The sequence below is a fragment of the Caretta caretta genome, chromosome 3, assembly GCF_965140235.1.
Source record: "Caretta caretta isolate rCarCar2 chromosome 3, rCarCar1.hap1, whole genome shotgun sequence".
NCBI classification, from domain to species: Eukaryota; Metazoa; Chordata; order Testudines; family Cheloniidae; genus Caretta; species Caretta caretta.
Window position 1 is genome coordinate 166,650,449 of NC_134208.1, and position 27,265 is coordinate 166,677,713.

At 43.1% G+C, this 27,265-nt stretch overlaps 1 protein-coding gene across 1 annotated transcript in view; it reads left to right on the forward strand.

Annotated features, from left to right (window-relative positions):
- The window catches only part of PTPN14 (protein tyrosine phosphatase non-receptor type 14), a 185,660-nt gene that overhangs the window by 99,056 nt on the left and 59,339 nt on the right, over window positions 1-27,265 (forward strand). Inside the window, exon 4 of the mRNA XM_048843162.2 lies at window positions 24,970-25,067. Coding sequence (XP_048699119.2) covers window positions 24,970-25,067 — 98 coding nt within the window. The remainder of the gene's footprint in view (window positions 1-24,969; window positions 25,068-27,265) is intronic.

Sequence of the window (27,265 nt, forward strand, 5' to 3'; positions counted from 1 at the left end):
GATGGCAGATTCCTGTGCAATGAGATGTTTACTGGTTCACCGTTTTATCTTTGGCAGCTGCTGTGGCACTTGGTATCTTCAGCTGTTTTTGAAGGTTTTACAAAGAATAATTACTCACTTAATAAAACAAATCCACTTCACCCAGCAGGCAGGGCATTGATTCACATAGTGTGCTGGCAACATCCTGCCTTTAGTAGAGCACTGCTCACTAACACGGGGTCATGTTTGCTGAGATGTTAGAATTCCTCTGTCTTCCATGGTTTGATCCATTATCTTCTGATAAGTGGGGACTAGTTTATATCATACCAATGGAGGTGTCAAGGTCTCTACGGTCTTTGCAGAAAATAAAGTCAGAGAGTTGAGTGCAATTTATTGCTTTCTGCAGGATTGCTAGCTATTAGTTACTACTGCAAAGGGGAGGGTACTTGGGCAATCGTTTCATAGGAATGTATCTTGTTAAGATATACTGATGGTGCTGAAGCCAGATAGTTTTATCTATTTTGTAGAAGCTTCTGACGACTCGCATTTCATTTTAAGCAATATTTTCGTGCAACATTTCCAAGACAAGTCAGTGACAAAGGCACTGTGCAGTGAATGGGCTAGATTCTGATCTCACTGCAGGGGAAAAAAAAAACCCTCCTCTAAAATAAATAGATTTACACTGTGTTCTGAGTTTGGAATCTGATCCAAAGGCTCTACTGATGACTTTCCTAGTCAGTTGAAGATTTGTGATCCTGTGTCTCCCAGTATTAATGATCGAATACTTAGAGGTACATTTAACCCTGGCTTTAACCCAGCCCCCATTTGTGCATAAACAAAATTCTGCTGCCAGTACCAGAGCCTGCAGTTTCCAAGTACAAACACCTGCATGTGTTCTGTAAAAGTTTGACTGTATACTCGCCCTTTAAATAAAATAGCACCTGAGTACACATAAGTGTCAGAGTTTGTACCCACAAATCCCATTATTTTGAGATTGTGAAATCACACATACGCAAGTGCACAGGTGCTGTTGTAGGGGTCAGAGATGTTTGCACTGCTAAGTGTAGGCACAGTGATGTGTGAATGCAGTGGGTGGCTGGCCTTTGAAAATCAAGACGTTTGGTCTCTTCTGGAGCAGAGTGCTTCTAAAAAGAATTCCGTAAGTGACTTGTTTGTGCCTGAAGAATAAACTAAGAGCAGTTGCAAGCTATTTCTGAATTAAAGCACATTTTTTAAAAGAGACTTCCTTCCTATGAAGTTTTTACCTTCCAGGCTACATAATATTTGCTCTAGTCAACTTATGACATTTTTTTAGCGTGACACTCCAACCTACTTGACCACTAACCTGGCTGGCTACCAGAAAAAACTTCAAACTGTTGACTCATGTTGCTTCTATATGTAACTTAAGCCATCTTTTCCCACAGTGATAATAACTCCTAATGTTAGTCGCACTTACATTTCAGGGCAGCCAACAGCATATTTTGAACTGAGTCAGCCAGTGTTAGTGGAAGAAGTAGGCTGAGCTATAGACATCTGTATTTTAGGGCAGAATCTAATGTAATTTTTTTCTTGGGGGCTGGGAGGGGGAGAGTGCGAACTTCTTTGGACTTCTGGTTCTCTTCCCCTAACAAGATACATATTCCTCCACATACACAGCCATGGGTCATCTTTTAGTTTCTATACTTATATTGCAGTTATTCAGCATAAATCAGAGAATAATTGAACTGCAGAGTCGCAAATAAGCCATTGGAAGCCTGCATTTCTCTCATTCCTTACAGACAAAACACAATGAAGGACGTTTAGCGAGAGAGATTTTTCACAACAGATTTGAAATCCACTTGAGTTTGACGGGGAGGCAGTGTAGCCTAGTGGATAGGGCAATGGACTCGGAGGCAGGAGACCTAGATTCAGTTACCCTCTCTGCCACTGCTTTGCTGGGTGACCTTGGGCAAGTCACATCCCTCCCTGTGCCTCTGTTTCCCTATCTGTGAAATGGGAACAGTGATACTCACATTCTCTGTAAAGCACTTTGAGATCTATGGATGAAGTGTTGTATGTTATTCATTATTGACCTCTTGAGTAATTGGGCTACAAAATATTGTTCCATTTTATTTGTATATATTTTAATATTTTATGTTAAAAAAGAATTAATAAATGTGGAAAGGAAAGGGGAGGAGCGTTATCAAAATAGAATATTTTGTCATCAAGTACCTATACGTTTTTTTCCCTTTACAACCAGGTCTAAAAGAGTGAAGGCTCTGTTTGTCTTGTCCAACAAGGAAGAAAGGCCTTCTACCAATTCAGAAAGGTACTTAAGTCATGTTGGGCCTGTTCATGTGCTTAATATTAGGTACATGGTTAAGTGCTTTGATGGATCAGAGCGGCGGGCCTCAGCAGGCTTTCAAAGGAATATGGTTAACAAAGTGTTAACCACCAAGTCTCTTGTACTAGTGTCTCTGTAATGTGCATGTGTGCATCAAACACCACATTTTCAACTGAAAACCTGCCAAAATGTACATTTCCCTCACCCCTTTGATTCAGTTTGTGATTTGCCTTATTTTTCCCATTCCACTCCAAGCTCTAGAAACTGGGCTAGCCAAACTGAATGCTGAGGTGTTTGTCGTCACTTGGGTTTGTATTCACTGAAATTTATGAAGCCAGTTCAACATGAAGAAGTCAAGATCAGCCTGTGTGAAGATTAGACAATACCACAAATGTTTACTTTACTTTAAAAAGCATGTTGGTGTATTGTATTGAATAATACCTCTGGTATTTTTGATTAACCCAGATTAAATTATAGGTGGTTATTAGGGAGTTTATTGTGCTTATAAATTGTACCTAGTCTCCCTGTAATTTGTTATAATTAATTCAAGAGTTCAAGGACAGTAAATAAGAATCAGGTTGTGGCATGCCTTTCTCTCTTGCAAAAGCATGTTATTACTGGTCTTTATTATTTAAGGTCTAACTTCATGTTTAAGGGGTTATTTTAACATAGAGTATCCAAAAAGTATAATACATTATTAACAAACAGTAAAGATTCTAGGCTGGAGGTTAGACCTGTTGTGGCTGGGGTTTCTTTCTTTCTAAATATTGTAGAAATTGGTGGATAGTGAAAGACCAAGTCTGCTGGGTAAGCTTTTCAAGAGAGAAGTATGTGTTTTGAAAGGCTTGTATCATGCCTACAGCCTTAACAAGGCCTAGGCACATGTAGCAGCTTGTAGTTTGCAGGAAGAACAAAAAACTTGCAGAGCATTTTTCATCTGAGCTTGTGTTTTAGATGTATCCCCCCGCTTTTTCCAAAAGAATTTAGTGCTGGTGAAAAGTGCTGAACTGACAGGCCTAGAGACAAAAAGAGTCCTCTGTTAATGAACAGAAAAGGCACACATGAGCAGCAGTAGTCTACACTGGCCTGCCCACGTACTTCAACTCTCACCAGGAGGGAGAACTTGTAGGGCTGAGTTCAGTCTCCAAGTATATTCAGTGCTTAGTCTCTCTGATTCTAAGGGTATGTCTGCAGTACAAAATTATTTCGAAATTATTCTATTCGAATTTTCAGAAGCGATTTTATACATTTGCTCTTGTGTGTCCCCACTAAAGTGCGTGAATTTGGTGGAGTGCGTCCACAGTACCGAGGCTATCATCAAATGTCAGAGTGGTGCACTGTGGGTAGCTATCCCACGGTTCCCGCAGTCCCTGCTGCCCATTGGAATTCTGGGTTAAGCTCCCAGTGCATGATGGGGCAAAAACATTTTCGCGACTATTTCTGGGTGTGTATCATCAGTTGCTCCTCCCGCCATGAAAGCTACGGCAGACAATCGTTTTGCGCCTTTTTGGTGTGCAGACGCCATAGTGCTTTCAGCAGACGGTGCAGTACAGTGCACTGCTTCTCTCCTGGTACTATGAATCTACCTCGCGTTTCCTCTCGTCTTTCTATATAATCTCTATAAGTATCTACTCTTTCTCTTCCTCATCGACCGCTTCCGCTGCCAACTCTGCTCAGCCATCGTGAACCGAGCAGCACAGCTTCCGCCACCAACTCTACTCTACCGCTCTTCCTGCGCTACCGAGCTTCTCCATGTTGTCTGTCCTGGGGTCCCGCCTCTGTGAAAGCTACAGAAGACAACCATTTCCCGCCTTTTTTTGGCTATTGTGAACCGAACAGCCCCTCTTCCGCTGCCACTCTGCTCTCCTATGTATTGTGCCCTTTTTCCAGGATTACCCGTGCAGGCGCCATAGCACGGCAAGCATGGAGCCCGCTCAGATCTCCACTGCAGTTTTGACCATTGTAAATACCTTGTGCATTATCCAGCCGTATGTGCAGTACCCGCAAAACTGGGCGAGGAAGCGACGACAGCGCGATTACAATAGTGATGAGGACCTGGACACTGACATTCCTGGAAGCACGGCATGTGCTGATTGGGAGATCATGGTGGCTTTGTGTCAGGTTCATGACATGGAATGCCGATTCTGGGCCCGGGAAACAAGCACAGACTGGTGGGACTGCATAGTGTTGCAGGTATGGGATGATTCCCAGTGGCTGCAAAACTTTCGTATGCGTAGGGCCACTTTCATGGAACTTTGTGACTTGCTGTCCCCTGCCCTGAAGCGCAAAGACACCAAAATGAGAGCAGCCTTCACAGTTGAGAAGCAAGTGGCCATAGCCCTGTGGAAGCTTGCAACACCTGACAACTACTGCTCAGTCAGGAATCAGTTTGGAGTGGGCAAATCGACTGTGGGGGCTGCTGTGCTGCAAGTAGCCAATGCAATCGTTGACCAGCTGCTACCAAGGGTAGTGACTTTGGGAAATGTGCAGACCATTGTGGATGGCTTTAATGCACTAGGGTTCCCTGACTGCGGCAGGGCAATAGATGGAACGCAAATCCTTATCTTGGCCCCAGAACACCGGGGCAGCCAGTACATAAACCACAAGGGGTACTTTTCCATGGTGCTGCAATCACTGGTGGATCACAAGGGACGTTTCACCGACGTTAACGTGGGATGGCCAGGAAAGGTGCATGACGCTCACATCTTCAGGAACTCTGGTCTGTTTGAACAGCTGCAGGAAGGGACTTACTTCCCAGACCAGAAAATTACTGTTGGGGATGTTGAAATGCCTATAGTTATCCTCGGGGACCCAGCCTACACAGGCACCCTGGACAGTAGTAAGGAGAAGTTCAACTATAGGCTGAGCAAGTGCAGAATGGTGGTAGAATGTGCTTTTGGACGTTAGAAAGCGCGCTGGCGCAGTTTACTGACTCTGTTAGATCTCAGCACAACCAATATTCGAATTGTAATTGCTGCTTGTTGTGTGCTCCACAATATCTGTGAGAGTAAGGGGGAGACGTTTATGGGGGGGTGGGAGGTTGAGGCAACTCGCCTGGCAGCCAATTTCACATAGCCAGACAACAGGGCAATTAGAAGAGCGCAGCAGGGCGCGCTGCGCATCAGAGAAGCTTTGAAAGCCAGTTTCATGACTTGCCAGGGTATAGTTTGACAGTTGTGTGTGTTTCTCTTGAAGTTACCCACCCCCTATATATATATGAAAAGAAATAAAGTCACAATTGTTTAAAAAACATTCTTTATTATTTGTTGCACAACACATTGAGAGAAATCAGAAGGTAGACTGGGCTGGGTGTGGGGGGGGTACTGTGGGAAGGGGGGTGGAGGAGGAGGGAAGGACAAGTCCAGAAATCAAATCAAATTTCGGATATGCCAGCTTTCTGCTGCTTGTGCAATCCTCTGGGGTTGAGTGTGTGGGTCCCTGTAGCGTCTCTTCCCCCCTCCCCCCCACCGTGTTCTTGGACATCTGGGTGAGGAAGCTATGGAACTTGGGGATGAGGGGGGCAGTTATACAGGGGCTGCAGTGGCAGTCTGTGGTCTTGTTGTCTTTCCCGCATTATATCCACCATACAGTGGAGCATGTCAGTTTGCTCCCCCATGAGCTTGACCATAGCATCCTGCTGCTCTCATCACGTGTGTCCCTCCTCTCTTCATGTTCATTTAACGCTTTACGGGACTCCGCAATTGTTTGCCTCCACGCATTCAGCTGGTCCCTAGCAGTGCGGGAGGACTGCATGAGCTTGGTGAGCATGTCGTCCCGAGTTCATTTTTTCTGCCTTCTAATCTGGACCAGCCTCTGGGACGAAGTAGATAGGGGCCGTGTTGAAACATCTGCACTTGCGGGAGGAGAAAAAGGGAGGGTAGTATTTTAAAAGATACATTTTAGAGAACAAAGGGGACACTTTCTCAGTGGAACAGGCAATTCATAGTACACAACACATGTTCTTTCTGTATAGGGTCGTATTTTGCCTCTTATACTGAAGTGCCTGCCACTTTGGTGTGAGTAAGCCACGTGGCCGGGCAACGGAATTCTGCTTGCAGGCAGCCGTGGTAAGCCCCAGGGGCACGCAGGGTTCTGCTTCTTCCGCATTCATTTCAATGCTTTCAAACTACCAGGCCCCCTTTCCCATAGCAAGCAATGCCTGGTGGGTTTGCCATATAAAAGGAGGGCCTGTGGGCTCTCTGGGATAATAGTTTCACATGACGCTCCCCCCATCCTCCACCCCCACTTGCCGCGCCTGTTCACTGTTGTCGTCCTCCTCCTCCTCCTCTTCATCCTCCAATAACTCATCCTCCTTGCTCTGTGCAACTCCAGCTGCTTCTGCTGGGCTGAGAGTATAGTTGGATAGGTTAACAATATTGCTGGGTGGGTTGAGGGAACCGTTGCTGTGGCCCCTTGTAGTGTGTAGTAGTTTAGAAAGTTTAGTCTCCTTTTTCTTTTGTAGAGAAGCAAAGTGTGCGTTGTAAATGGCTTGTCTAGTTTTAGTAAAATCCAGCCACGAGGAAGTTTGTGTGGAAGGTTGGTTTTTTATGAGAGTATCCATATTTGAGAGCTCATTCTTAATCTTTCCGTGTTTGCTGTAGAGGATGTTGACAGAAGCAGCTGTCCTATCTCGGGGCCTCTCCTTCTGCCCCTCCACCCCCACGAACATGATACAGTTCTGTGGTGACCTAGAATCCTATTTTCGACGTCTCCGACTCAAGGAATATTTCCAAAATACCTCTGAACAACATACTAATCCACAGAGGTCTCCCTACCAACACTACAAAAAGAAGGATTCTAGATGGACTCCTCCTGAAGGTCGAAACAGCAGACTGGACTTCTACATAGAGTGCTTCCGCTGACGTGCACGGGCTGAAATTGTGGAAAAGCAGCATCACTTGCCCCATAACCTCAGCCGTGAGGAACACAATGCCATCCATAGCCTCAGAAACAACTCTGACATCATAATCAAAAAGGCTGACAAAGGAGGTGCTGTTGTCATCATGAATAGGTCGGAATATGAACAAGAGGCTGCTCGGCAGCTCTCCAACACGAGTTTCTACAAGCCATTACCCTATGATCCCACTGAGAGTTGCCAAAAGCAACTACAGCATTTGCTCAAGAAACTTCCTGAAAAAGCACAAGATCAAATCCGCACAGACACATCCCTGGAACCCCGACCTGGGATATTCTATCTACTACTCAAGATCCATAAACCTGGAAATCCTGGGCGCCCCATCATCTCAGGCATTGGCACCCTGACAGCAGGATTGTCTGGCTATGTAGACTCCCTCCTCAGCACTCCTACGCTACCAGCACTCCCAGCTACCTTCGAGACACCACTGACTTCCTGAGGAAACTTCAATCCATCGGTGATCTTCCTGATAACACCATCCTGGCCACTATGGATGTAGAAGCCCTCTACACCAACATTCCACACAAAGATGGACTACAGGCCGTCAAGAACACTATCCCCGATAATGTCACGGCTAACCTGGTGGCTGAACTTTGTGACTTTGTCCTTACCCATAACTATTTCACATTTGGGGACAATGTATACCTTCAGATCAGCGGCACTGCTATGGGTACCCGCATGGCCCCACAGTATGCCAACATTTTTATGGCTGATTTAGAACAACGCTTCCTCAGCTCTCGTCCCCTAAAGCCCCTACTCTACTTGCGCTATATTGATGACATCTTCATCATCTGGACCCATGGAAAAGAAGCCCTTGAGGAATTCCACCATGATTTCATCAATTTCCATCCCACCATCAACCTCAGCCTGGTCCAGTCCACACAAGAGATCCACTTCCTGGACACTACAGTGCTAATAAACAATGGTCACATAAACACCACCCCATACCGGAAACCTACTGACCGCTATTCCTACCTACATGCCTCCAGCTTTCACCCTGACCACACCACACGATCCATCGTCTACAGCCAAGCTCTTGCGATACAACCGCATTTGCTCCAACCCCTCAGACAGAGACAAACACCCACAAGATTTCTGTCAAGCTTTCTTACAACTACAATACCCACCTGCGGAAGTGAAGAAACAGATTGATAGAGCCAGAAGAGTTCCCAGAAGTCACCTACTACAGGACAGGCCTAACAAAGAAAATAACAGAACGCCACTAGCGGTCACCTTCAGCCCCCAACTAAAATCCCTCCAACGCATTATTAAGGATCTACAACCTATCCTGAAGGATGACCCAACACTCTCACAAATCTTGGGAGACAGGCCAGTCCTTGCCTACAGACAGCCCTGCAACCTGAAGCAAATACTCACCAACAACCACATACCACACAACAGAACCACTAACCCAGGAACTTATCCTTGCAACAAAGCCCGTTGCCAACTGTGCCCACATATCTATTCAGGGGACACCATCAAAGGGCCTAATAACATCAGCCACGCTATCAGAGGCTCGTTCACCTGCACATCCACCAATGTGATATATGCCATCAAGTGCCAGCAATGCCCCTCTGCCATGTACATTGGTCAAACTGGACAGTCTCTACGTAAAAGAATAAATGGACACAAATCAGAGGTCAAGAATTATAACATTCATAAACCAGTCGGAGAACACTTCAGTCTCTCTGGTCACGCAATCACAGACATGAAGGTCGCTATCTTACAACAAAAAAACTTCAAATCCAGACTCCAGCGAGAAACTGCTGAATTGGAATTCATTTGCAAATTGGATACTATTAATTTAGGCTTAAATAGAGACTGGGAGTGGCTAAGTCATTATGCAAGGTAGCCTATTTCCCCTTGTCCCTCCCCCAGACGTTCTGGTTAAACTTGGATTTAAACTTGGAGAGTGGTCAGTTTGGATGAGCTATTGCCAGCAGGAGAGTGAGTTTGTGTGTGTGTGTGTTTCCGCGGGGGGGTGGGGTGGGGTGGGGTGGGTGAGAGAGCCTGGATTTGTGCTGGAAATGGCCCACCTTGATTTCCATGCACATTGTAGGAAGAGTGGTCACTTTGGATGGGCTATTACCAGCAGGAGAGTGAGTTTGTGTGTGGCGGGGGGGGGGGCGCGGAGGGTGAGAAAACCTGGATTTGTGCTGGAAATGGCCCAATTTGATGATCACTTTAGATAAGCTATTACCAGCAGGACAGTGGGGTGGGAGGAGGTATTGTTTCATGGTCTCTGTGTGTATATAACGTCTTCTGCAGTTTCCACGGTATGCATCCGATGAAGTGAGCTGTAGCTCACGAAAGCTCATGCTCAAATAAATTGGTTAGTCTCTAAGGTGCCACAAGTACTCCTTTTCTTTTTATGTGTGGGGCTGTGACCCAGAGCGCCCGTTCGCCTCCCTGGCTTTTTGGTACGTTTGCCTGAGCTCCTTGATTTTTGTACAACACTGCTCTGTGTCCCTGTAGTAGCCTCTTTCCGTCATGGTCCTGGAGACTTTAGTGTATGTATTTGTTTCTTTTTTTTTGGAACGTAGTGCTGCCATAACAGATTCGTCTCCCCAACTGCAATGAGATCCAGTACCTCCCGTTCGGACCATGCTGGAGCTCGTCTGCGAATTCAGGCCTGCGTGGTCTCTTGTGATGGTGGACTCTGCATGGTCACCTGTGATGGTGGACTGTGCTGATGGTGACCAAACAGGAAATGAAATTCAATAGTTCCTGGGGCTTTTACTGCCTACCTGGCTAGTGCATCGGAGTTGAGAGTGTTGTCCAGAGCGGTCACAAGGGAGCATTCTGGGCTAGCTCCCGGAGGCCAATAACGTTGAATTGAGTCCACAGTACCTGTAACCCAGAACTGCGATCTCGATTTTAGTGCTACTCCCCTTGCCGAGGTGGAGTACAGAAATCAGATTAAAGAGCCCTTTAAATCGAAAAAGCTGGTTTGGTCGTGTGGACGGAATCAGTTTCATTTCAAATTAACTCAGCTAATTCCAAAATAATCACGTACTGTAGACCAGGCCATAGATTCTGATGCCAAAAATTACCATTGGGATCATCTAGTCTGACATCTCATATAGAACAGGCCAGAGCACTTACCCAAAATAATTCCTAGAGCATAGCTTTTAGGAAAACATCCAATATTGAGTTAAAAATTGTCAGTGATGGAGAATCCACCAAGAACCCTGGTAAGTTGTTCCAAGTGTTAATTACTCTCACTGTTAAAAAAAATTTATACCTTATTTCTAGACTGAATTTATCTAGCTTCCACTTCATGTTATATCTTTCTGGGTTAGATTGAAGAGCTCATTATTAGATATTTGTTCCCATGTAGGTACTTACAGACTGTAATTTAAATTGCCCCATAAACTTCTCTGTTTGTTTGTTTGACCTCTTTGAGTCTGTCACTATAAGGCATGTTTTCTCATCCTTTAATCATTCTTGTGGCTCTTCTCTGACCCTTTTCCAATTTATCAACATCCTTCAATTGTGGACCACCAGAACTGGACACGGTATTTCAGCAGAGGTCTCATCAGAGCCAAATACAGACTTAAAATAACCTCTCTATTCCTACTCAAGATTTCCCTGTTTATTCATCCCAGGATTGCATTAGCTCTTTTGGCCAAAGCATCACACTGGGAGCTCATGTTCAGCTGATTATGAACCACGACCCTTAAATCTTTTTCAGAGTCATTGCTTCCCAGAATAGACTCCCTCATCCTGTAAGTCCCTACATTCTTTGTTCCCAGAAGTATACATTTACGTTTGGCCATATTAAGATGCATATTGTTTGCTTGTACCCAGTTTACCAAGTGATCTAGATCACTCTGATTCAGTGATCAGTCTTCTTTATTATTTACCACTCTCACAGTTTTCATGTCATCTTCAAACTTTATCAGTGATGATTTTATATTTTCTTCCAGGTCATTGACAAAGGTGTTATATAGCATAGAGCGAAGAACCAATTCCTGTGGCACCCGCTGGAAACAGATCCACTCTGATGATTCCCAGTTTAGTTTTATTTTGAGACCTGTTATCCATTTTTTAATACACATAATGAATGTTAATTTTATGTTGTTCTATTTTTTTAATCAAAATGTCCTGCAGTACTAAGTCAAATGCCTTACAGAAGTCTTTATATTACGCCAACGCTATTATTTTTGTCAAACAAATTTGTAATCTCATTAAAAAAATTTAGTTTCACAGGATCTATTTTCCATAAATAGATTTACATTAATTACATTATCCCCTTTTTGTTCTTGATTAATCAAGACTTGTGTCAGCTGCTCTATTATCTTGCCTGGGATCAATGTCAGGCTTATAATTACCTGGGTCATCTTGTTTACACATTAAAAAAAATTATCACATTAGCTTTCTTCCAGTGTTCTGAAACTTCCCCAATGTGCCAAAACTTATTGAAAATCAACATTAATGGCCCAGCTAGCTCCTCAGCTAGCTCTTTTAAAATTCTTGAATGCAAGTTATCTGAACCTGCTCATTTAAAAATGTCTAACTTCAGTAGCTTCTGTTTAATATATTCCAGAGATACTAGTGAAATGGAAGGCATAAACGATGAGTTTGCATCATCTGTTTTTCCCCAAATATAGAACAAAAGTATTTATTGAGCATCTGCCTTTTCTGCATTATTGTTGATAATGCTACCACTTCCATGTAGTAAGTGACCAGTAGAATTGTCAAGATTCTTTTTATTCCTAATATATTTTAAAAAACGTATTCTTATTGTCCTTAACTCTGCTGGCCATAGATTTCTCCTTGTGTCTCTTGGCTTCCCTTATCAGTTTTCTACAATTCCTAATTTTTGATTTATGCTCATTACTTCCCCTCTAAACGAGGTTGTTTTTTTAACCAGCATAGCTTTCTTCCTTGGTTGTGGCTTTTCGGCATCTAGTGACATATACTTAAATGATTCCCAATTATCATTCACATTTTTCTGATTCAATTCTTTCTCCCAATTGATTTGGCTCATAATTGTTTTCAGCTCTATGAAACTGTCCCTATTAAATCACCAAGTATATAAATAACTGTTCTGGAATTTATTCTGCTTGCACATTATAAAATGTGATCAAGTCAAGATCAGTTCTACTTAAGCTGCCATTAACCTTTAGTTCTGTGATCAGTTCTTCTTTATTTATTAAGACAAGGTCAAATATAGAATTCCCCTGTGTTGGCTTCAGCACTTTTTGAGTTAGAAAATTGTCATCTATAATATTTAGAAATTCCAAGTACGTTAAAGTACTGGCAGCATGAGATCTCCAGCATATGACACTCAAATTAAAGTTCCCCATGATTACACAGTTAGGGTTGCCAACCCTCTCGGTTTCACCTGGAGTCTCCCGGAATCGGGCTCTATCTTCCAGCGGCTACTGAAGCCAAATTGGGAGATTTTAGGCTGCTAAAAGTCCGGCGGCACAGCAGGGCTAAGGCAGGCTCCCTGCCTGCCCTGGCTCCGCGCCACTCTAGGAAGTGACAGACACGTCCCTGCGGCCCTGGGAGGGGCAGGGGCAGAGGGTCTCCACACGCTGCTCCACCTCGAGCGCCGACTCTGCAGCTCCTATTGGTCTGGAACTGCGGCCAATGGGAGCTGTGGAGGCAGTGCCTGCAGGCAGGGGCAGCGTGCAGAGCCCCCTGCCCCCCCAGGGGCTGCAGGGACATGCCAGCCGCTTCCGGGAGCAGCGTGGGGCCAGGGCAGGCAGGGAGCCTGCCTTAGTCCCACTATGCTGCCAACCGGGAGCCACCGAAGGTAAGTGCCGCCCTGCTGGAGCCTTCACCGCCTCCCTCACCCCAGCCCTGAGCCCCCTCCTGGAACCAACACCCCAAACTGCCTCCCACACCCAAACTCCCTCCCAGAGCTTGCATCCCGCACCCCCTCCTGCACCCCAATCCCCTGCTCCAGCCCTGAGACACCACCCCAACCCCGTGCCCCAGCTGGAGCTCCCTCCTGCACCCAAACTCCCTCCCAGAGCTGGAACCCCACACCCCTCCTGCACCCCTGCCCCAGGCTCAGCGCGGAGTCCCCTCCCACACTCTGGAAATTTCGCCCCTAGCCGAGAGCCTGCACCCCTGTACCAGCCCGGTGAAAGAGAGCGAGTGAGAGTGGGGGAGACCGAGTGCTGGAGGGAGGGGGGATAGAGTGAGCGGGGTGGGGCCTTGGGGAAGGGGTGTGACAAGGGTGTTTGGGTTTGTGAGATTAAACAGCAACCCTACACACAGTTCTCCCCCCTCTCCCTTCACTTTATAGATAGGTGCGTAAGCAGGCAGTCATCCTGTTCCTCAGTGTAATTTGGTGGTCTGTAGCAGAGACCAACTTGTACTGTATTTTGTGCTTTATCTGTTAAGACATTGCTTCATCATCATTCAAGATAATTTTCTTCTGAGTTGTCAGTGACTTGGAAATAGGTAATGCCATTTTTTATGTAGAGCACTACTCCCCATCCCCCTTTTGCCAACTCAGTCCTTCCTAATAGCTTTATAACCATTGATTTTAACATTACAGTTATGCAGATCATCCCACCAGGTTTCAGTAATGCCAGCTAGACTCAATTTACGCTCATAAATGAGTGATTCCAGTTCCTCTTGTTTCTTACTCACACTCTTAGCGTTGGTGTATAGGCAATTCAGGAATTTCCTCTCTTTGTAGTTTCTTGATTAAATTTGTTCTCAGCATCTCAATTTTGTGCTAAGTGCTCTTATCTTTTTTCTTTTTACCCTCCCTTTTGCTATTAGTTTAGCCCCGGGGTTCTCTCAACAAATTTTTTGGTTGCCTCAGAGGAAAAACAAATAAATATGCACATTTACGGCCAAATCATTGTAATTTATTTTTTTAGGGGTTTTGTGAAGACTCGGTATTAAAAATAATGTACAGTTGACTCTAGTCTTTACTGAATCTAAACAGAATAGAAACACAAATAAGGTGCTTTGCCCATTCTTGTCTTTTGTTGTTGTTTCTTTTACTTTTTTGGTTGCTTTTTTTATTTTAGACTTGCTGGCTAGTAAGTCTGCTGCTGTGAAAAGTGATACTTGTATGTTAATATCACTTTTCACAACCACCCAGCTACCTACTAAGTCTCCTGTGAAAAGTGATATTAACAAACATACAAATATCACTTTTCATAGCACACTTACTCAGCCTCGGCATGCCAGGGGACAAATTAAGCCCTGGATGGGGGGTGCGTAGGGAAACAGGAGGGCCAGGGTAATAGGTGAATGGATGGGGGGCTGAGGGAGGCAGCGGGGCAGGGGTGATGGGGTGGGGGTAAGCATGGGGCCAGAGCCCACTGCTGGACAGCCAGGGGCCAGAGCCTGAAGCCCTGCGCCTAGAGGATGGGGCCTGGGAATGGACCCCAGGGCCTGGAGATGGTGCCCGAAGCCCTGTGGCTGGAGCCTGCTGCCTGCCATGCCAGGGCTGAGCCCGACCCCTCTGTCCCCAGGAAGGTGGGGAACTCACTGGCTGCCTGCTGCGCCAGTGTTTGTGTCTCCAGATGGGGCCAGACCCAGCCCCTGCTGGCAGCCCCAGGGGAGGGGCCACTTCTTCCCTCCCCCCAACCCAAATCACCACCCAGGAGGTCGTGGCTGCATGAAAATCCCCTGGTGGCTGCACATAGCCACAGTGGCCACATTTGAGATACATTGGTTTAGCCCTCTCTAGCCAGCCTGTCGCCACAGAGATTGGTCCCCTATCTACTGAGGTGGAGGCTATCCAGACTATATAGACCTCTCTTCCCACAGAAGGTGAACCTATGTTCCACACAACCAAAGCCCTACACCACTTACCTAGCCACAATTCACTTCCAAACACACCCAGCAAAGATGCTGAATGTGATAATGATTGGCGTCTGACTACTAGGAATTTCACTAGCAATTCAATTCACATTGACCACCAAACGGCAACAACTTTTGATCCCCAGTGAGTTTGGCTGGATTTGAACTAGCAGTTTACACAAGAAAAATTTCAAATCCAGTTCCAAATCCCAATGTCTATACTTTTTTCTTTCTTGAATGCCTGATTCTCTTCTCACTCACACCAATTTGACTCTGTTGATTTCCCTAGAATTACTTTTGGTTTACAGTAGTAGGAGAGCAGAATTGGGCCCATGATGCCTGAAATGCATGTTTTTGTTTGTAATCTGGTGGTGCTTATGTATAGCATGGAACAAAATACAGTAGATCTGAAATTTGGATTGGCAGTCTTTTTTAGAATGCATAAATAAGAACAACTTTTTAGTTGTAAATTGAGCAAATGGGGCTTGCAAGTAACATGAGCAGTACAGCACTATTTTTTTATTAGAATATAACTTTAATTAAATGTGCTAGGGTTTTCACATTCTGCTGCCTTTAGATAAGTGATTATATTGTAGCTGGGTCTCAATTTGAAAAATATTCAGCATCTTTTTTTTGGGAGCTTGAATCAGTTTGGTCTGGTAACTTGTCTTTGCATATGTTTCTTATTGCTACTGGCAATATGAGTAGGTCAGCTAACAGTTTATATTATCTGAACATATGCCCACAAAACACCCGCTGAAATGAATGGAATGTGACTCTCTGTGAAGTTGGCATCTCTGTTAATCGAAGTCGTTCATCTTCTGCTATCCCCCCCACAAATCTCCTTTTCAGTAGGCCACTTTCCTATAACTGTGGATAGTTTTTTGGTTGCTTGGAGGTTCCCCTCCTCAAAGTCCAGTTGGCAGATTTACTGCATGAGATATTTGCTAGCCTGCGGGAGAGGGTTGACCCAGTGGATCCTCTCAGCTTTAAGGGTTGGAGATGCAACCAGAATTCCAAGGAAATTCCCCAACTGACCCTGAAAAAGCCCTTCTGAGAAGAGTTACAATAGCAGGTTTGCAAACAGATGCCTCTAAAGAGTTGAAGTAGGCAGAGGTAGGTGATAGGAGTTGTGTATTTGAACTATCCTCCCTTTTGGTCCTGTGAACAGATGTCATGGGAATAATCCTGGCCCAGCAAGGACCTTTTGTATGAGTAGGTAGGGCCAAAGACTCCCAGAAGCTGTTTTCTTTTTTTTTAATTTCACAAAATGAAATGTTATGGTGTATTTTTTTTTCACCCAGCTCTAGAAGGCGATTCTGATTCTGTCTTTGCCAGGGTTTGTTGATCTGTCAACTGCAGTTAACCTGGAATGAGGCTGTTCAAGCTCCAGGATTTTCTGACCCAGGAACCTTTTATTTATGACTGCACTTAAAAGTTGGCATGGACAGCTTGAGTTTCTAAAGGGAGGAGTCTGATGGGTACAGTACTGGCTCTTCATTTTCCTTCAGTTTTTCCTGGCTAGCCTGCTGAGGGTTTTTTGGTTTTTTTTGTTTTTTTTTCCCCCCGTTGCAGGGTGTGGCAGATTTCCACTAAATGACAGTCTTCCAAAATATTACTCTTTAGTGAAACACAGCTACTGTATTTGATATTCTACCACAAGTAGATAAATGACTGTCATTAGTATCCAGAAGCCTCAGGCTTCCATTGGTAGATTGGTTGGTGCAATTCCAGTGGAGCAAGTTAGTTATTCTGGTATTTGTTATCAGAATCTAAATTATTCCATTGGCAGGGATGAAGGCTTGCCATACTCTCACCTATCATGAAATCATCAATATATACATTTTTATTTTTAAAGTGCCTTTAGATTAAACTATACTGATTGAATACAGCTTCTAAAATCTGTTTCAGCACATCCAGGACCAGAAATCATAACGCGATAGTAACACTATTTATGCCAATATGCTGAAGGTTGTATCTGGATGCCTGAAAGGACTGAACATTTCCCTTTTTTCTATTATTATTTCAAAACCTATCTGCAGTGAAGAAAAGTTATTGCCCTTTCTTGGATGCTGTTGTCTTACCACAAACTCTTTCACATGGGTATCACCTCAGACTGGTGGAGATTTGTCTACATTACAGAGATTCACCATTTCAGTCAGTGCTCATCAGCACCTTCCTTTGCACTCTCAGCATGTAGGCCAATGATTGAATCAGCATGGAAGATGAAAATATAAAAGACAGATGAATTTAAAAGAAAAAAAAGGAAATACTTTTTAAAAAACACAACACCCTCAACCTGGGGAACTCACTGCCACAAGATATAATTGATTTCAAGAGCAATTTAAATGGCATGGACAACAAGACTATCCATATTGGAGATGCTGATATTTAAAAAATAATTCTACCGAGGGATGTAAGCGTGCTGTTAAGAAGAAACTTCCCTTCTAGGCAGGCTATTCCATGATTGCCCAACGCAGGGTTTCTTGTTTCTTTCTCTGAAGAAGGTGATACTTGCCACTCTCAGACAGAATCCTTGACTAGCTGGACCAGTGTTTTGATCCAGTGTGGCGCTTATTATGTTACTAATTTGATAGGTCTGTATTATGATCTAATCACTTTTTAAAAAATACTGAAACAGTAAAAGAGCGGAAGGATTGAATGCTAAAATCCTCTACTGTGCCTCTGATGGCCAAACTACCTCCCTCCATTTTCTTAATGATTTTGATTGCTTCTATGTAACATTACAGCCATTCTCTTCTTTCCTCCCTTAAAAAAACAAAACAAAACTATGTAGTTTAGCAGTTACCTAACAGATCGGCTTGGCTCCAAAGAAGTACCTAATGAGTTATTAAAAACTGCTAGTCAATCTAGTAATTACATCATTAGGGACAATTCTAAAGGCGTTGTACCTCTTGAGTAAGCAGTGCACATTTTGTAAGCTACTACCAAGAACTTGTCGTTGTTTTTCAAATACATCTCATGTAATCAAATTTAAAAAATCTTTCTTTTTAAAACATTCTTTAATATATTTATTTATACTTGGCAAAAATTCCCAGCAAAATCAGACTTGCATTTATTTTTAAAAAACTAGAAATAACATTTGCCAGCCCTCCAAAACTGAGGTGTCTGGCAAAGAAGCCCACACTTTTGATGCACAGTGGAGGCAAGTACAATAGAAAAATTCAAAGTACATTACAGATCATAGAATCCCTTCAGTACATAATATATTTTATTGTTCTTTAGGTGACTTAACCAAAGAAATTAGATTCTCTGTTGCCGACAAATGTTGCAGGAGTGTAAAGGAAAGCAGCCTGATTGCCACTGATCGTATTGTTTTCATTTCTTCACAGTTGGATAGTTAAACATTCTTCATGATTTCTTTTCTTTTTGAATCTAACTTGGTGAATATGTATGTTACGGGGATGCCCTATTCCTATGTCAAATATTTGCGCACACTTGGGGAGAATCCCTTGCACAGTATAGAAGATCTGCTGTAGCATGTCCTGAGGACTGGAAGCCAGAAAGAGGAGGGAGGGGTCCAGATTGATTTGTACAGCTTCCTCTGTCCAATGCCCATTCTTCTCCAGCACTTGTGTAACCCACACACCTTCTGGGTGTGGTGTTCTGTCCCAGCTAGTGGCACTGGGAACACTTAGAGGGCGAGATTAATGAGTCTGCTCTACAGCCTTAGCTAACAGGCAGTTGGCTTTTAGCTCATGCTATAGAGGCTCATGCACTAAGCTCCAGAGGTCCCCGGTTCGATCCTGCTCGCTGACGACTGGGGTCTGTTGGCGTTACACTAGTCTTACTGCAATGCCAGTTTATAAGCACCACAAGTCTTGAAATATTCATTTGGTTTAAGTTGAAATATAAGGGGCTGTATTTTTGGCACTGGAGTTCCTGGGTTCTGTCTGCAGTGTACGTCTACATAAGTACGTCTACATAGCCCGCCGAAGCAAGCCTCTGAACCCAGGTGAATGGTCTTGGGCCAACAGGGTTGGCACCACTGCTCTAAAGATAGCAGTGTAGACAGTGAATTGAAGTTGCAACTTGGGTTGGCGCTTAGGCTCTGAAGCTTAGGGAGCATGAGCCCTGCTAACCAAATCTGTCAACCGGAGGCAGTACGCTATATGTGCAGCAGTTACATTGTCCTCCTCCCAAGAAGCAGAGATCAACAGAGTGTTTTGAATGCAATGTTTTCCTTACAGAGTTCTATCTGGGGGTTTGTAGCAAAAAAAGGGAAGGACCCAACACTGATATGGCTCTGCAGGACTGACTCACATCCCTGCTATCTTTGAATGCCCCCATAAACTTCTCAGGATAATCTCTCCTCCAATATTCACCATGCCTGTCCCTACTTTGCTTTTGAGATTTAAGAAGTCCACCACCCAAAATAACAAAAGTCTAAAACAAATGGGAAACCTAATTATTTCCTTGTTATAATAGGGGCTCCGGTTATGCATCAGACAGAGTGTGGTGGTTGAAGCATCCCAGTAGGTGAAGTCATGTTACGAATACTAAACCAAAAATGTTGTAAACAAACATGACAATGAAACCAATATGAAAGATAGCGATGATATATGCTGTGCTAAATTTTCAATGAAAAATTATGTTGTCAGTTGGAGTTTCTCAAGATATACGGAGCTCTAGCTAAGACAGTCTCTGTATCATGGAATGAAGTTTTAAGCCTGCACCCTTTTTCCACGTTTTTAAGCTCATTTGGTTTTTCTCTTTTGTGGTATTAACTGATTGATATTGTTATTGGCAGGTTTTGTATTTTAACAAAGTTCAGATACTTTCTGATATCTGTTGCAGTTTTGTGTCTTTTTAAAGAACGGGACTCACTTGATGAAGCAACAGAAACAAATATACTCATAATGTTTTCTGTGTTTGCTTAATGGAGTTGTGGGAAATTATATCCTTGTAATTATGGTTTTGTTCAGACTTGTTGTCCACTCCCATTCCCCTTGGAATTAACTACAGGCTGGCATACAGCGGTAGACTTTATTAAACTTTAAAAACTATGCTCAAAAGTTAACCCAAAATTAGCAAAGAAGATTGAAGCTCAGTTCTCAACTCATATTTTAATTCTCTCCCCTTTCCCCATAACTCTGAACCAGGGCTTCATAACTGTGAACTTCTTGATTTCTGCCATCTTGTGTAACAGTTTGTAGCAATGAGCAAACATGTTTTTGTCTATTATATTTGCTTATTTCTCCAACATATAAAACGTTGAAAGTTCATAAAATACGTATTTTTATCTACTTTTCTGAGACAGTTTCTCTGAAGTGAATATTTATTTAGGCAATTTAAAAAAAATATTTTATTCACCTAGGATTCTAAGTGAATATTTAATTTCTGTTAAAACAAAAAACACATAATCTTGGCTAGTGACATAAGGTTTAATTAATATAATTTCATATGAAGGAGCCCTAAGGATTTCACAGCTTATGGGCCATAGCCTGACTCACCTGCAGAACGGGCACAGAGCCAGACCATGGCCTTGCAGCATGGATGAGCTTTGTACCTATGGAGCGGTAGTGGAGTCTCTCCTCTATTCCACCCCTTCCTAGAAAGTGGAGCCCAAGACTTCTTCCTCACAACACATATGATCTAGTGTGATGTCAGGGAATTGGTGATTTCCCAGGGACTCTGCATGTTGGAGTATGACCATCCCCTATCTTGGAATAGAACCAGAGTCGGCACCCAGCAACAGTCCCAACATTTGTCCAAAGAGCTCCCATGATTCCCATGGCAAAGGTGATGTCAGAGCCCCTTATTATCTCTCAATCTCAACAAGCTTCTCCCAACTGTAGCAGGCTTCTAGATTTTACTCTGCTCCTGTCAGGGCTACATTTTTCTACTGTACCCTTGGAGGGGTTGTGCATCCATATTATTCTCCTGCAAGCAAATGTTTTCCACCCAAAAAGAAAATGCTGTGTTTATAACTTTTTGCTAATTTCAGATAGCCATTTTTTTTTCATGGTAGCTTTTGATAGCCACCCCCAACAATCAACCCCCTTTAAAAATAAAAAACAACCACCAACCAAAGCTAAGACTGGAATTTTGGGCCTAAACTTAGCTGTTCATATTCCTTTAAAATAGATCAAAGAGTGGGGATGCCACAATTGTTTTTTAAAATTAACAAAGTGGCTTTTGAATCATAGGTACCAAATTCCCCTCTGGCTGGTGGGTGCTCGACCCTGCACCGCCCTCGCCCCACCCCCCTTCTTCCCCTTCCCCAAAGTCCCTGCCCCCATTCCACCCCCAAGTCCCCACCCCTGCCCTGCCTCTTCTTCACCTCTTCCTCCCCTGAGCGTGCTGCGTCCCTGCTTCTCCCCACTATCTCCCAGAAAGTCCTAAGCGCCGCCAAATAGCTGTTAGGAGGAGGGTGGGAGGGAGAAGGAGGAGTGGGGACGTGGCGCGCTCGGGGATGGGGAGGCGAGGAGGGGGGAGCTTGGCTGCTGGTGGGTGAGGAGCACCTGCTAATTTTTCCCAATGGGTGCTCCAGCCCCGGAGCACCCATGGAGTCAGTGCCTATATTTGGAATTGTACCCATCCTGAGCCAGTTAATTTCCTTTTTTAAAGAAAAAAATGATTGGCTGAAAATTGTCCAAGCAGACCTTTTGTTTTGTAAATATAAACAAATAATTTGTTCCAGGTTGAGCCCTTGCATGCCAAAATCTCAGCCCACAGCATACATTTATGATCAAGTTATAAATTCTGAAAATAAGGGTTTATAAAGAAAATGGTGACCACCTAGTAGAAATAACATAAGCAGCTATGACTTAACTCTTTGTGCAAGAGTACTATAAAGTGACAGTACTTAAAAACTTGACAGATACGTTAGATAGCCAAGGGTGTGATCTAAAGTCCACCTTCCATTGACTTCAATGGGCTTTGGAGCAGAGCCTAAATAAGGATTCTTAGCATGTACCCAATGTGCCTCAAGTGGCACATGATCAGGATTCATCACCAAATTTGGTCGCTGGTTGGATCATTAGCTTGCCCGGCCCAGCCTGGGTACTGATGGGGGCAGCATGACGTGAACACTGATCCATGCCCCCCAACTAAGGATTGCAGTTAGCTAACTTCCATATCTGTAGTATTTCCTACAGCAAATATGGGGAAGTACAAGGGAATACTCTAATAAATACTGAGTTAACAGTATGTATTTTCAATAAGGTTGGTAGGTGTTACATTTCTACTGCTTTATTTATTTATTTATTTGGATTTTTTTCTTTTTATCATGGGTGCTTATATATCGGGAACATTGGCAAATATTAGAAAATAAACTAATAACCAATCTCCAGACCCAGCAGCAGCCAGTCAGGTTTAATATATGCTATCCATTTAATACAATTCAACACCGCACAACACAGTGCCTTATACAGGTGCTGTAAAAAACATTCAGGTCAAGATTTTAAAAAGTGACTTGTGCTTGTGGGTGTCCCTGTTTTTGGGTGTTCAGTGTGAGATACTATAAAGGAACCTGGTTATCACAAAGGTGGGTGCTAAGAACTTTCCTAAAATCAAGCCTTCTAAAGGTGTTGCAAGTTAAACACGTAGAACAGAGGTCCCCAAACTGTGGGGTGTGCCCCCTAGGGGGTTGTGGAGGAATGTTCAGGGGGGCACGGCAGGGCCTGGGCCAGCCCCCACAGGGGGCACGGAGGGAACACCACCCAGCCCCACTCCACTCCCATCTCTGCTCTGGACCAGCCTCAGCCCCCAACCATGGCCTGGCCATGACCCTGGCCCCGGCCTCTGGCTGCAGCTCCATTCCCGGCTCCAGCCCCAACCCTAGTTGTGGCCCCAGCCTCGGCCCTCTTACCCCTGTCCATGACTCCCCCCCCCCCCCCCCCCGCTGGAGCCGCAACTCTGCTCCTGGCCCTGACTCTGGGGACCAGGGGGCACAGAGAGGGGCGGGGGGGGGGGGCATGACAGTGAAAAGTTTGGGGACCACTGGTCTTGAATTTTGAGGCACCCAAAATCACTAGTTACTTTTCAAAATCTTGTCATGACGTCTGATGCAGGTACTGTGGTATCATCGTATATTTTCTGCTGTTTGTGTATTCTGCAGTGTGGCTTGTCTCTAGTTTTTGCAGGAACTGTGGTTGAAATCCTGGCCCCACTGAACTCAGTGGCAAAACTCCCATGGACTACAAGTCATTTAGTGTGCAGATTGTGAAATTATAAGTGTAGTGTCCCCCTACCTCCATTTAAGGTGATGTCAAAGGCAAGTCTGGCAGTCTTTCTGCCTGCCTCTGGTGCCATTTTTTTGCAATTTCAGATTATCTATGTTTTGCACAGTAAACTGAATTCCAGGCCACACAATCCCAGAGTTGTGAAATTTGAGATTGGAGGTAGAAAGGCCAAGCAGAGAGGCTGTGTGCTATTCTTATTGGCTCAAGCTTTCCTTTCTCACAATCAGATTGTTCAGAGCACTCTGAAATTAATGGGAGTCTTTCAATTTTCTTCAGTCTTTATGTGCATGCCAAATCAAAATTTATAAAATGAAACTGGTTGTGAGTTACCAGAGCACAAGAAAATGTGTGAAGAAAATTTAGCTTTGATTTGATTTATTTTTTTAAGTCTAGTAACCCAAAATTATCTGCAAAGGTTTTCTTCACCTACTTCACCTAAAATTCAACTTTTGGGCTTTAAGTAAACTTGAAAAATTTCAGCTCGAAGGGGAATTTCTCTAATTTAAGGAAATGAAAATGGGCTTTACACTGAAAATGCTGCCTTGATCAAATTATAGTATTGCTACTCTTGCTGTAATCCTGAGAATGCAGGTCTCATCAGAACTTTGGTGCTGTCTAGTGGCAAGATCCTGAATCTCATTTGTTCTGATTTAGGAGTTCACTCTAGAAGAATGTGAAAGGTTTTATTAGATTAATGCAGCATACAGAAATGTCAGATGGCACTTTGAGCTACTTGCTCTTACAGTTTGAACAAGGATCTTTTCTAATACTGTTAGGACTTGTCTGCACAAACAGATTACTGCTTTAACTTTGTATAGTAAAAGCAGTACAATTCTCCTAGTGTGGATGCAGTTATACCAGCATAACTGTTCTTGTACATACAGGAAGGGGGAATAAGCTATACCACTATAAGGCACACTAGAAGGATTGTACACATTTTAACTATCTTGGTAAAAATCAAACCTGTAACAGAAACAGTTGTACAAATTTAGACCAAGCCTAATTCCATTTCCTGTTATCCTCCATATTCTGTCTGTGCCTTCCTCCCAGACTAATTTCATTCTGTTGCATGTGATCTGGGAATATCATGATGTATGTTCCAAGAGACAAGCTTTCGAGCTTACACAGAGCTCTTCTTCAGAAAGGTTTCAGAGGAACAGCCGTGTTAGTCTGTATTCGCAAAAAGAAAAGGAGTACTTGTGGCACCTTAGAGACTAACCAATTTATTTGAGCATGAGCTCACGAAAGCTCATGCTCAAATAAATTGGTTAGTCTCTAAGGTGCCACAAGTACTCCTTTTCTTCTTCAGAAAGGTTCTCTCTGTCACCAACAGAAGTTGGTCGAATAAAAGACATTACCTCAACCACCTTGTCTCTCTAATATCCTGGGACCAACATGGCTACAACAACACTGCATACAAGGATGTACGTTCCTCAGTTGCACCTACAGAATTTATGGGTGGATGCAATTCCAGAAGCTGTCACTCTTGTGGTGTGGTCCAATAAGCACACAATGGAATTCTGATTTCTCTCTCTTGTACAGTTGGGAACAATGGTCCTGATAGGGATCACACTGGTGATTTTAGTCTATATATTTAAAGTGCTATAATTAGGATTCTATGTGTGGCATCTGCAACGTACACAGTACAATTTAAGTACACAACCTTTGCTTAAAAATGTTCTGTCTTCAGCAATCTTTGTTCTGTAGAAAATATCCAAGTATATAAACTTTGGGTCTTGTTTTGTTTCACTTATTCACAGGTATCAGTATTACCTACAAGTGAAAAAAGATGTTCTTGATGGTCGATTGCGTTTTTCGTTGGATCAGGGGATCCGGCTGGCTGGCTTAGCTGTGCAAGGTAAAGTTAAATTACCTGCTAGTCCTCTTCCAACATTGCCCTCTATAGTTAATTCCAAGTGTTCATTTGACACTAATTAGGCCCAGCCCAATTCATGTTAAGGATCATTAGTCTTTCCACTGATTTCAGCAGAACTAGGATTGGGCTTTTGATGAATTACTTCTACTTTCAGGTGTAGAATCATGGACTGGGATCATAGGTACTATATAAGCACTGTTCAGCTCCAACATTGGGTTTTCTGAATTAACAACAAACAAATCTAGATTCTTCTTCTAATAATAGTGGACTACTTTGTAAAATGATGAGAGCTGACTGTTTTTCAAACTTTGTTTTCAGTGTAATTCCATTTTCAACCTGAGTTTAATTTTGCCTTTAATTAAAAATTCACTTTGCTATAGCGGGCACTTCCTATGAGAAGTACTATAGAGTATGTAATAGTGGTTATTACAGCTGTTTATTATTGTGATTTTACTCTTAGCCTAGTAAGGAGAGAGATAAAAAGTATACCTATAATATAGAAAAATAAATGTGTATTAAGTTATATCATCTCTCAGACTTTAATAGGCAGAATTTCAAAACTTGATGCAACAGATGTGCCTGCTGAAAAGAATACAAATGTAAATGTTCAAATCAGGTAATTGTACATACAAATAATAGCTAATATTATTAAAATAATAACACGGTTACTGGCTTCTCAAAAATTAAAAGATTTTTGTGGTACAACAGGTCCCTAGACATTTTTGAAACCTATTTGAACATATGACCATCCTGTCTCTGCTTATCTGTAGAGCATTCTGTTGCTGAAATGAAATTTTCTAGAGCTTAATTTGTGACCTTCTGGCACTTCCATTTCTGTGTGGTCTAGTGGTTAGAACAAGGATCTAGCAGTAGAGAACTTGTGTGCTACCTCTGACAGCCACTGACTGGCTCAAAGGCCTTTGCAAGTCTCTTGTGGATTGATTTTCAGATCTGCTGAGCATCTTCCATCCCTACTGACATTGGTGAGATCTGTGGATGCTCACCACCTTGAAAGCCAGATCATTAACTTACTCTTTGTTTCAGTTTAGGAATACTAATATCCACCTGTTTAGAGCACTTTGAGTGCCCAGGATGAAAGCTGTTGAATGGGTGAAGAGTAGTAGTATTCAGTAAGTTAATATGATCTTTGCCAGCGCTGGTAGAAATACCATTTTAATGTCCTATTGGGTGTTCAAAAACAGAAGGAAAAAAGAAATCCTAATGTTTTCTTCTGACCATTGCCCTGAAATCTTTTAGTATAATTGAAAAGATATGTCCACCTTGAACTTTTCGGTATGGTTTAATGAGGTTTTCCTAAAGTACAAGGCCAAGAATTGGTGATGGACAGACACCAAATTGGATTACACTGTCTCAGTTTGGGACCTTTCCAGTGGCTTACCATATACTTGTCCGTTCTCCTGTCTCTGTAAGTGGTTTGAGTAATAATCACTTCTTTTGTTGTGAATTTTCTGCATAATCTGTTATCATGATAGATAGCTGCATCTGACACTTCCATTTTTGTTGCTTACTCATGACATTGTGTTGCTGTCTTTTATCTTTTGCACATGATCCTGTAAAGAGACTTGGAATATATTCAATTATTTTTAATTGCGTACTTTGTGTTTTATGTCCATTTTGATTCCCTGTGTATTTTAAAACATAACTCTGAGGTGAAACAAAACGAAACAGCATTTTTGGCATCCTGTACTATGTGAAATTGTCTAGAAGCTTAGCAAGAATGTTTGGCTACTGTGATTTATGGTGGGGATTTCCAACTCCTAAATACTAGTATATTGTAGATGAGGTTTGATCTGGTTCAGTTAAAATAAAATAACTTTTCAGCAAGTTCATTCTTTAGTTATAAGCTGTTGTGTATTTAGCAAATAGATAAATCTAGACGTGGCTTTTTTGGGGTGCGGGGTGGTTTTTGTTTGGGGTTTTTGTGTGTGCATATTTCAGAAGAAGCATTTTAATTTTTAGGAAGCACTTTCAAAACTGCACTATTTTAAGAACATTTAAATCATAATAATCCTTTGGGTGTTGCATGTGGGTGACTAAGAGCAGTGCTGTGAGTGCCAAGATTGTATCCGCTCCTTAATGGATAGAGAGAATGGGGGGCAAATGAGAGGGAATTGCCAGGATGAGGGAATAAAGTATTAAACTAGCGCCCATGGCAGGAA